The sequence below is a fragment of the Mus caroli genome, unplaced genomic scaffold, assembly GCF_978045245.1.
Source record: "Mus caroli unplaced genomic scaffold, Mus_caroli_1 scaffold_3, whole genome shotgun sequence".
Taxonomy (NCBI): Eukaryota; Metazoa; Chordata; class Mammalia; order Rodentia; family Muridae; genus Mus; species Mus caroli.
In genome coordinates, this window is record NW_028227258.1 from 52,379,699 (window position 1) to 52,390,773 (window position 11,075).

General features: G+C 54.4%; 1 protein-coding gene across 1 annotated transcript; it reads right to left on the reverse strand.

Annotated features, from left to right (window-relative positions):
* Positions 1 to 532: 532 nt before the first annotated feature.
* Alx3 (ALX homeobox 3) lies at positions 533 to 10,832 on the reverse strand. Its single transcript, XM_021159052.2, has 4 exons — positions 10,551 to 10,832; positions 5,238 to 5,554; positions 1,887 to 2,009; positions 533 to 1,518 (listed from the first exon to the last, which is right to left on the reverse strand). The coding sequence occupies exons 1-4, from the start codon at positions 10,825 to 10,827 to the stop codon at positions 1,210 to 1,212; spliced, it is 1,026 nt and encodes a 341-aa protein (XP_021014711.1). The 5' UTR covers positions 10,828 to 10,832; the 3' UTR covers positions 533 to 1,209.
* Between the last annotated feature and the right edge of the window lie 243 nt (positions 10,833 to 11,075).

The window sequence follows — 11,075 nt, forward strand, 5'->3', positions numbered from 1 at the left end:
TCTCTGCCCCATAGCTCAGACATGCTCTCTGGGGCATCTGGGAGAAGACAGCTGCCCCACCCCCCAGCACTTGGGGTCCCAGCCCACAGGCACTCAAAACCTCCATACGATTGCTGTCCCTCCATTCTCTCCGTGGTCAGTTCAACCACAAGATTACTCTCATTCCCGCCCCCAAATTTCCCTGCCAAATAAGTCCCACACTAGAGGCTCTCAGGACCTGCCAAAGCTAAGCCCATGCAGGTGAAAGAGCCAGGCATGGCACACTTTGACCTTGAGGGTTCTGCACTGACTCTATACCTTTTATTATAGGCTCCTGGATTCTTGCTATCCCTGCAGGAGAGCTTGGCCCAACATAGATCCTATATACAACTCAGCCCTAAAGCAACAGAGGACCACACCCCTGGGGATAGACAGCCTAGAATGGAAAACACTATTGTGTTTATTACTATGCTAAGCAGCACACTACAACAAAACAAAAGTATCTTTACAAAAATCAGGGTCTGGGGATCAGGGGCTCAGAAACTGGAAAAATTTTTTTTTATTTTGATCGATGTCCAATATGGTTTTCATGGCATATCCCTGATCCCATGAAAGCAAATCCAAATATTTAATGTTTGGTGGAATTCCTTCTCCCTACTTGGAGAAAATGACTTTATAGTATCTCTGTAGACTAGCACAGGGCAGAAGTGAGGGATGCTTGGAACAGAGGAGACCCCCCACCTATTATTGAGCTGACCTTCACCGTCTGGGATCTTGTCAGTCCCAGGAGCTGAGCGCACCGCCCCCTGGTGGTAGGAAGGCAAAAGTGAGGCCAGCCCTAAGAACCACAGAGAGCACCTCCCTGTTTAGTCTTCACCCTCCTCCCATCTTCCTGGGCTCCCTGGACTTAGAAACAGTCTTTGGAAAACAGGGGGCATCTGTCACCTTTTCTCCAGCCCAATTTAAATGAGGGGACCCATTCTATAAGGAGGAGTCCTACCTGCTTTGAAATCCCTGTCTCCTAGGCAGCCCCACCTATTTTAAGAAATAAGACCCTGTAGCCTGTTCCCTGCAGGAGGCTGAGGGTCCCAGCTCCTCTCCCAAGCTTCCGGAACCACCCAGGTTATGGAGGTAAAAGGGTTTGCTGTTTGGTGTCCAGGTAGAGATGGGCTAGGAGCAGGTCAGAGAAGAAAGAGAAGTGGACAGCTCAGTCTGTGCCCATGTAACCCATCACGTGGTCCAGTTCAGCAGGCCAGGGGGCTCTTTGGGCTTCATCCTGAGCGAAACGAGGCTTGGGGACTTGTAGTCGCCATCTGGAGAAGGCTCAAAGCTGTGCCCTCCCAGGGCAGGAGGGAAACCATGGATGGAATAGATGCCAGGGTGGGCTGCAGGGGAGGCTGGCACTCCCATGAAGCCAGCCACATTTCCATGGGAGTGGGAGTATGGGGACATGCATGGAGAGGGGATACCCTCTGGAGACATGAGGCAGGGCCCCCCTGGGCTTCCAGACCCTGGACTGGGCCACAGGGAGTTCTGCAGCTGAAAAGAGAAGGGAAAAGAAGAGATATGAGCTACTTGCCCTACCCTGGTGGCTCCTTCCTTGTTCTTGAAGCCTCAAAAGCTTTCTAGAAATCTCCACTTGGTCCAGACCCACCCCTCCCCAACTCTGGCATCAAGGGTGTCCCAGCCATGGCTTCTCAGAACTACACTTTCTTCTTTGATTTTTCTCTGTTCTGTATGTACCAGAGTGGGCAATAGCCCTGTTCTGTGGAGGAAGAAGTGATTTGCCCACATAACGCAGTACCCAGACTCTACAGGCTCCTTTCCTCCTCCAGAGTACATGTTCTCACTGGCAACCCCACCGGTCAGGAGCAGGTCTTGAAGAAAGGTGGGACTGAAGGTCTCACCTGAGGATGGCTGTCAGTTCTGGGCAGTACAGAGATGTCATAGGCTGTAGTGAAGGGGTTCCGCCCTTCCTGCATCTTCCCATAACGCTTCCGCCACTTGGCTCTTCGGTTCTGGAACCAGACCTGGGGACCATTAGGAAGGGTTAAAGGGGTGCAGGAGCAGCCCTGAGGCCTGAGGCCTAAGGGGTGAGGGCAATCACTGAGCCCTTTCCTACAATCTAGATCCAAGCCACAGGACCCCAAGTGGCAAGAGCTTAGAAATCCACAGTTCCCAGGGCCGAGAGAGCCTGGGAGATGCCCAATCCTAGCGCAGTATAATTGGCCCCAGAGCCCCCAGCAACCATTCCCTAGGCTGAGTCACTCTCTTCATCTCCAACTTGGCTAGCTCTTTTCACAATGTTGTAGGGGAAGGGGGGTTGTGAGCCTCAGGAGCCCAGGATACCTCTTAGGTGTGTGCCAGTGTGTGAGTGAGTCTTGTCCTCTTGGCTTCTCTGACTGATCTGCCTTGTAGCATGCTCTTCAGGTCCTGTTTAACCCCTCAGTGGTTCCCTGGAACACCTGGCCTAGAGCCCAGTTCCTAGCAAGGCAACCTAGGTCTGGCCCCACCCTTGTCACAGTCTCATGTCTAGCCAGGCAACAGCACTTGGTTCTTCCTAGGTGACTCCCAAACTCCCACCCATGCCTCTTTTAAGATACCTGTTGTCTCACCTGTGAGTAAGCTTCCATTTCCTGGGCTACCCATCTCTTCAACATCCGCTGGGTTCTTACACAGGACCTCTATAATGTCCGCTTCTCAGTACACTCATCCCACTCTGTGCCCATGATCTCTTGAGAACTTACTTCTCAATCATTTATGAGTTCTTGGCAGGTCTCTCTCTCTCTCTCTCTCTCTCTCTCTGTGTGTGTGTATGTGATGTATTTTATACACATCTGAGTGTATGTGTGATGAATTTGGCATATACCTGATCCAATTTCATTTATTTGTATTGGTATGTATGGTTTTATTTCTTTCATTAAAAAAAAAAAGACTGTGTCAGATGTTGAGAATATCAAAACCAAGCCAAGGTGAGTGTAATGGTGTATGTTTGTAATCCCAGAACTTGGGAAGTGGAGGCTAGAGGATTAGGGGTTCAAGGCCAGCTTCAGCCACATATTGAGTTTGAAGCCAGCCTAAGGTACATGGAACCCCGCCAATCCAAAACCAAAGCCCAAATCAACCACACCAGTGACACACAAACCAACTGCTGTTTTCTAGGAATCCAACTAGAAATAAACAAAACAAAACCTGTGCCGGTGTTTATATGTGTGTAAGGGCCTCCTACCCTGTCTGGGATGAGAACACCTCAGCCTTCATCTATTCCTTGCTTCATGGTCACTGCCACTCACCGAGGTCAGTAACTTGAGAGCTAAGAAGAGGCTGTGCATCTTGCTGTTCTCTTAGCTTCCAGGTTGTTGTGATGCCAGGGCAAGCCTGGCCAGGGTCCAGACTTGCCTCTCCCCGCTCCTCAGGCAGACAGGCCTCTATTGAGAGTCACTTTCCTGTCACCACCCATTTCCCCTGGAACCTCTCCACAGTGGCCCTCTTCCAGGGCTGGGGACTTGCCCTCTCCATTGTCCCATGTGTGGTCTTAATTAGTCCTCTTCATGGGGTGGAGTTTATGGTGAGCGTCATGCTCCTGTCAGAGAAAAACCTCCCTACTCTCTAGGGCCTTGGTGGTTGGGGAGGCTTCTGGACTGGGTTTGGGAGTCTCGTGACTACCATTGTATTCTTCCAGGGTCGAAAAGGCCTGGGTCGAGCTGGGCCTGGTGGCTAATGCCTATGACATGTTCATGCCAGCCCTCAGGGGGCTAAGATAGGAGGGTCTTTAGTTTGAGGTCAGCCAAATGAATCCTGGAACAGCCTAGGTTCTAAACAGAATGAGACCCTATTTCCAAATTAAAATAAAAAGAAAAGGGAAAATACGGGGAGGAACTAGGAGGCGATGGGGAGAGCTTAGGAAAGGAGAGGGAGGGCCTAGGAGAGGACAGAGTGAGAAAAGTGTGCACCCCCAAAACACACACTCATCTTGCACTTTCACCAGGAAGAGGAATTCAGAAACCACCCCAACATAACATTCCCGAGACTCCCTGTTCTCAACTCCCTTGGCTTATAAAATTCGGGGTTGTTCTCATAGCTCAGAGAACCATGACGGACAGTCACAGAGGACAGTTTGAGCTGCCACCTAGATAGATAGGACAGGAAAACCAGAGGACACAGCAGAGAAGAGGAAACAACCAAAGCTCCTCTGGTCCTGTTGTGGATCTGGTTGTCAGGCCTGTTTGATAGATAGTTCTGGCTTCTGTAGAGTGGTCTGTGGGGCCCCTTAGTCTGCTAGAGCTGGCCTCCACTCTAGCATCTTCCCAAGAGTCTGTGGAAGCGGCCCATCAGGGAAAGGCTAACAGGAGCTTCACCCCTCCTCTTCCCTGAGGGTAGGAGCAGTGGGTTCCTCTGCCAAGACAGCCACCTCACCTTTCTCTAGAACCCCAAACACACTTCCAGTGCCTTCTTTTCTGCCACTGGGGAGCCTGTTCTGACTACACCATGCACAAGACAAGGTCACACATGCTCAGTCTTTCTCTTGCCTCTCCTTCACAGGCTGGCTGGCCACCCTCCTGCTCTCTATCACTTCTGACGCGGTTGGCCATAGCTTTCCTTCTCTCATTCTGAGCATCCACCCACCCATCTCTCGCCCTTTCTAATTAATTGGCCGGGTTCCCTACCACACAAAGTAGTGACCTTAGGCAAAGACCTTAAGGATTTTTCTCTGTGCAGAAGGACTTGTTGAGGTAGGGAAGGGTTTCAGGTCAAGTTCTCCTAACTAAAGCTGCTTGTATGTCCCCTTCAGTGACCCTCCCGTCCTGGCCAGCCACCTTAGAAGTAACACATTAAGCACTTACTTCTTCCAAAATGCTGCTCAACTGGTGACCCTCAAGGACTCTCTTGCTTGCTACTGGTACCCCCTTTACCAAATGTAGGCGACAGAAATCCATTGAGTGGCATAATTCAAATCCCCTGGCTAGCTAATAAAAGAGTAGAGGGCCCCTAGACAGATATTTGGACTCCAAGAGGCTACTACCCACGAGCCTGTGCCTAAGCCTTGACCCAATGACATATTTTGTTAGGAATACAGAAAAGTCTGTGGCCACAGCAGAGCTGAGCCTGAAGGCTGAGCTCCAAGAGGCCAGGTGCCAGCAGAGCCTGGGCCAGGCAGCCTTGTGGGACACTCCTGCCCACCGCTCCTAGCTCTTCCATAATCTGGTCCATGGGCTGAGTGTAGCAGTCTGAGAGTCTGGCGCCCACCATGCCCTCACCTGTACCCTGGCCTCAGTCAGGTCTGTTCGCAAAGCCAGCTGCTCCCGAGCATACACGTCAGGGTAGTGGGTTTTCTGGAAGACTTTCTCCAGCTCTTCCAGCTGGAACGTGCTGAAGGTTGTGCGGTTCCGGCGCTTCTTGCTCTTGGTCTTGGCCAACTCCATGGAGTCGGGGAGTCCCGGGGAAAGAGGGACACTCAGGCTGGCCAGGCAGGGGCCCGGGGAAGCTTGCACATTAGAGGGTCCGTCCCTGGGACCCCCTCGGCAATCCACTGGCAGCTGGGGGAAGCTGGCAGCTTTGGAGGCCTTCTCCTCAGCTGCAATGGAAACAGAAAGGAGGATGGAAACCTAGCAGAGGGTTTTGTGGGTGGGATAGAGGGAGGGAAAGAGCACTGAAGCTTCAGTCTCCGCCTCCTCCCCCCTTCCCCTTCCCTTCCTCCTGGCAGCCACCCTCCCTGGGAGCCTGGCATTCAGAGGCCTGACTGCTGAGCCTCCAGCTGGGGAGGGGGCCCTAGGGAGCCACATGCTCTGTGGTCTGGGAAGATGTGATGGGGCCAGAGGAGAGGTTCATTTCGGGGAAGTGCTCTGTGGTGGTGTGCCCCACAGGGTATGGAGGTGCCAGGATTGGCGCCACGGCAGGGACTGCCACCCTGGCAGGGCCAAGAGTGGGGACAGGGGTTAAGGATGGCGTGGTTGACATCTCCCACCCCTTCTAGAGTGCCCTCTTGTTCTGGCTGTGCTGGACTTGGTTCCCAGGCCCTCAGGCTCATGCCTCTGCTACCAGATCCAGGCAGGCATGGACAGAGCAGCACAGACCACCTCTGGCTGCTTGCCCTGCGCTGCCTCGTTCTTTGAAGGCCAAGTCTCACATCAATGTTCATTTTCCCAACTCTGAGGCAGAAGGGCAAGCCAGGCCAATGATGTTTTCATAAGGAATCACCTGTCCTCGTTCATCCTAAAGTTGTGCCGTCTGGGTGAGAACTGAATGAAGCTCTAGCATAAAAGGTAGAAGCCAGAGAGGCTGGGCTTTAGAGGAGTTAGTGAGGTACCCCAGCTCCCTTTCCTGATTACCCTCAGTGCTGTCTGCCCCTCCCACCTCAGTAGTTTCTGACTGCTTCCTCATCACCTCCATTAACCCTCAGGGAGAGTTCCAGAGCAGGCTGGGAACAGTCTCCAGCAGCCTCACTCTGATATGATGTCACTCAGGAACCCCATATGACTGACCTGGCATGATGAAAAATGGGTCACCATGATCATCCCCTACCTTTCCCCTCTGGAAAGGACCCCCCAGCAATGTCCCCATAAAGTTCTTCCTTAACAGTCCTTAACAGGGATGGGAGCCACTAAGCCACAAAGATGCCCTGCTGACTCAGAGGGCCTCTTCTATGGCCCCAGGCCCATCTCCAATGGGGGCCTGGTCCCCAGGAGGCCTAGTTAGCTGTCACCAAAGAAGCAGTTTCCTTCTCGGGACTCAGTGTGTGTGGAGGGGTACACAGAGTCAGATGAGCCCCTGTCTGGAGGGCAGGTTGGTAGTCTTTTTCAGCTGGAAAGTGGTCAGTGACCTCTCTGGGCCACCCAGACTGTGCAATAAGCCTTCCTATGTGTGTCCTCAAGACCTGGGAGAGTCCAGCAAGGCCTGCTCTGGCTACCCCAGCCTGTAGCAACAATCTCCTTCATGACCCACAGGCAACTCAAGGAGGAATCTCCCGGGGGCCCCTTACATTCCATTCTCCATCACCACAGTTTGGTTGGAGAGGCAGTCCTGTTTGCTAGGACAGACAGATGGACGACGTCAAACAAACAAAAGAAATGGTCAGAGCGGAGAGCCTGGAATGGTTCACCCAAGAGATATCGGGTCCTCAAAATGGCAGGGAAGAGCCTTGGTGTCCTGGATTCTCAGGGAGATGAAGATGGACTTCAGGCAGAAATGGGTGAGAGAAATTCAAGGCAGGGGCTTAAGGGTACTAACCCCTCCACACAGAGCTCCCCATGGTCCAGACCCTGGTTTTTCTGCTTCCTTACCCTTAATTTCTGTTCTCATAAGATCCTGCTCAGAAAGAATACTCAACTCTAGGTCCCAGGCACTTGCTTTTCCTAACTGTGAGCCCATAAGCAGATAAAGCCAAGAGATCAAAACACAATACATCAGCTATCCCCCTCCAAAAGCAGCTAAGCCTGCTGGCCTCTGCTCCTCTCTCAAGTCTGCTCCCTCTACATTTCTCCCCAAGGGACAGACAACTGCTTTCCTCTTTGTTAGTTTCCCTAAAACCTCCCTGGTCTAACTGGAGGACTCTGAGGATAGGGCCCCTTTTCAGAGGTTCCCAAGCAGCCTACTGAGTAGTAAGGCCCAGGGAGAGCAGAGACAAAAGGGAAATGAAGCCAGCAGGCCAAGTTTAAGCTTGCCAGGGGAAGGTTGCTCTGTTAAGGAGGGCCCATTTGAGGTTTGAACTTTTGTTGTTACTACACCAGTCTGGGGGTGGTCCAGAGAGTACTGAAGTTGGTTGTTGGCCACTGGGAGTCTTTACAACCGCAGGAATGCAATAGTGCTCTGTAGGAGTGAAATCCAGGTGCAAGGGCTGGGACCTCTAACATGTCAACAGGGGGCAGATTCTTTATCTCCGACCTTTCCTTCAAATCCGTGCATCCAGGACGGGGAGAATCTCACCACAGCCCTATCACATGCTGTCTCAAAGCCACATAAGCTTGGTCCTCTCCTGGCTGCTTCAAAGTTCCGATTTGTGGCACTCACCGTTGTCGCAGAATCAGCCACCGAGCTTTCAGCTTTCATGGCAGTCCTACTCTTAGGGTGTGCTGTTTTCTGTCCGTGCTGGGGTCGCTAAATGAGCCATAGTAGGCTCTGAAGCCCCGGCTTCCTTAGCTCTGACCGCGGCTTTAGTGGAAGACCTTAAGTCCTTAGTAAGCGCCAAGCACAGGGACGCCAGCGAGGCGGTGGTGATCTCCTTAGAGGTTCTTAGTCAAGGACTTAAATTCTCCGGGGTCGGCTGGGTCTTAGGGCTATGGATCTTCACCGAGGCAGGTGTGCAGAACTCCAGCAGGAATCTTTCGTTCCCAATGTCAGTCAGCCAGCTAGAGACAAAAATGGAGGAGCCAGGAGGAACCATCCCTGCACTCATAGCTGCTGAGGAGGGTGCATAGGTGACTGGAAAGGACGAATTAAGGTCCTCTTAAGGAGAAGGACAGGGTGCAAAATGTGGCCAAGGGCTGCGGGGTGCGGGCGCGGGCGCGGGACGGGAGAGAAACGATGTACGCCAGGCCCCCCGCGCAAAAAGCCGGGTCTCAGCACAGACCTGCCAAGGTTCGGAGATCGATATTTTAAAGGCAGGGATATTAGGATGTGGGTGTGCGTATGGGGGTTATCTTTACTAAGAATCCCTCGTGCAACCAAGACTAGGGTAGAAAAGCTCCAGCCGATGCTGGAGCAGCGGCCAGGATTCCAGTTTAGGCTTGAGCTCGTTCGGCTGCGCCTTCTTTGCGTTTGGCCTGAATCGTTAATTTTCATAAACGTGTTCATATTTTGGTGTGCTCTATCCTTTTAGGAAATGCCCTCTTCCTTCCTTCCTTCCTTCCTTCCTTCCTTCCTTCCTTCCTTCCTTCTTTCCTTCCTTCCTTCTTTCCTTCCTTCGTGTTCTCTCTCTCTTCTTTTCCTTCCTCATTTACCCGCTTCGTTCGATCTGCTGTTCGCTCTTTTCGTTCGTCTATTTGTTTATTTACTCTTTTTCGTTCCTCTCCCCATTTCACCGACGGACTTGGGCTAGTTACCTTTGTTCTTCAGACTGTAATCCGTTGTTTTGTTCAATTCCCCCCTCTCCCCTTGGGCTGATTGCATCCTTTGGCTTTCTTTCGTCTCGTTTCGTTGCGACAACAGACTCACTGTCCGCCGATTCAATCCCACTCCTTTTCGTAGTGCGATCAGACCCACGGCTGTCCAAGAACCCGAACAGTCGGTGCAAGAGGCTGCGCAGCGGCGGGGACACTGGACTGCGGTGGGGTGTTGCGGGGCACGATCCCAACCCAGACGGCTACCTGTCCCTGGCGGTGCTCTGGGCGCTGCGTGGCTGCCGCCGTCTGGCAGGGATCAGAGGAGCCAGGCCAACTGCTTCTCATTAAGTCCCAACTGTGGTTTTTATCAGGAGAGCCTTTTTCAAACCGCATTAGACGCGAAGCTCCGCGGACTTGCTCATTTCCTCCGATGACCCCAACACACCTCCCGGGCCTCCCCTGCACACTCCCGCCACCCGGACGGGACGAAGCCAGAAGCTGCTCGCTGCCCAGCCTCTCTGAGGAGGCCGGCGAGGAGCAGGCGATTGCCGCATTGGCGGATCTCCCGGGATCTAGTTTTGGGTCTAGGCTACGAAATGTGGCTGCATACGAGGGGTGGGCGTGGGTGCTGAGCCACTCGTGGGTCAGCGAGTATAGTGGGCGGCAAACCAGTCTTGGCAGGCCCTGCCACTCAGGCGCATTCTCAGATAATGGTACGGTCCGACCCGCCTTAGCACACAGGGCACGGTCCCCAGAGCGGGATGCGCCCTGGGATTTAGGATAGTTTGGGACAGCTTCCGACGGCTCAGCGGTGATGATTCGGTGCCGAGATGCCAACAGCAAGAAGGGTAGCCATTCCCGTGGCGACGGGGAGGCCAAGTTAATCTGAGAAACAAGAACATAGTTATTTGATCTTGAAGACAGTCCCAGTTCTGAGGGGGAGCAGCCACCGCCACTCTGCGGAGCGACTAAGGGCATCAGAAAACCTTTTCCTGCAGAGGCTGGGCCGGAGGACGAGAGCTGGGTAAGTCCAGGTCACAGCCTTTCCTTCGCTGAGTCCAGCTTGGCCACTAAGTCGAGGCCCAGCCTCTACGCCCTCAGCGGGCGCCATGCACAAAAGCAGAACTCTTCTCTCCCAGCTTTGGGGCCCAGTTAGGCTCCCGGGCCCTCCACCCAGTCCTCTCTTCTGGGTCGGTGGCAGAGAGGCTCGGCTCCGGATGAGCGCGATCTCTCCTCCCAGGTTCAATCGCCTTGGGGGTCGGAATGGGCCCAAGATCGTCCCTACTCCACCCTCCTTTGACCTCCCGCCTCCCATTGCCTCTGTTGGCCGGGGACACAGGCGATTCTGCGGTCCCCAATGCCCTGGCCTTGCCCGGCCAGGCCAGCAGCGATCTAGCGAGGGAATCGTGGAAAATGCGAGATGTACCCAAAGTTAAGAAGCAAGAAAGCGGGAGAGTCGGGAAGACCAGGAAGGGCTGGGGATAAGAACGACATGGGGTTCCACAACCACCCCCCCGACCCCCGGCGTGTTACCTTCCGCGGAGCCCTCATAGAAGTGGCCGCCGTTGAGCACCGGGCCTGGCCCGAGGTCCTGCAGGTACTTGGCGGGAGGCTTGGCGGGCTCTGGGAGGTAGGGTTCCAGGGGCCCACAGGCCGGGAAGCGGCTCAGGCGTGGACCGCGGGGTGGCGCGGGGTGCAGGTGAGGCGCAGCATCGGGAGTCCCCTGGGGACCCGGAGCCTCGTCCCCCGCGGCCGCGTAAGGACCGGCTGCCGGCCCCACGGCGAAAGGCGCGCAGCGCTCGGGGTCCATGCCGGCTCGGGCTCACAGGCCGCCGGAGCTCCGGGGCTCCCGCTAACCCGCGCGGCCTGTGAGCGCCTGCCAAGGGGGAGGGACCTGGGCTCGGGGGCGCGGAGCCCCCGGGAGCGGCGCGCGCCGCGGGGGGTGGGGGGCAGGAGAGGGGGCCGCGCCTCTGACTTAATGCTGGAACCATCCACGTCACGTGCGGCCCCGTGCGGGTTAACCCCTCGGAGCCCAGGAACACCCCCACCCCACCCCAT

Bases quoted from the DNA above. Each gene is read 5' to 3' on its own strand.
- Alx3 (XM_021159052.2), bottom strand. From the start codon at position 10,827: ATGGACCCCGAGCGCTGCGCGCCTTTCGCCGTGGGGCCGGCAGCCGGT. The intron at 5,555-10,550 runs GTAACACGCCGG...TTTCCATTGCAG, and splicing joins CTATGAGGGCTCCGCGGAAG to CTGAGGAGAAGGCCTCCAAA. The intron at 1,519-1,886 runs GTGAGACCTTCA...TTCTCTTTTCAG, and splicing joins GAACTGACAGCCATCCTCAG to CTGCAGAACTCCCTGTGGCC.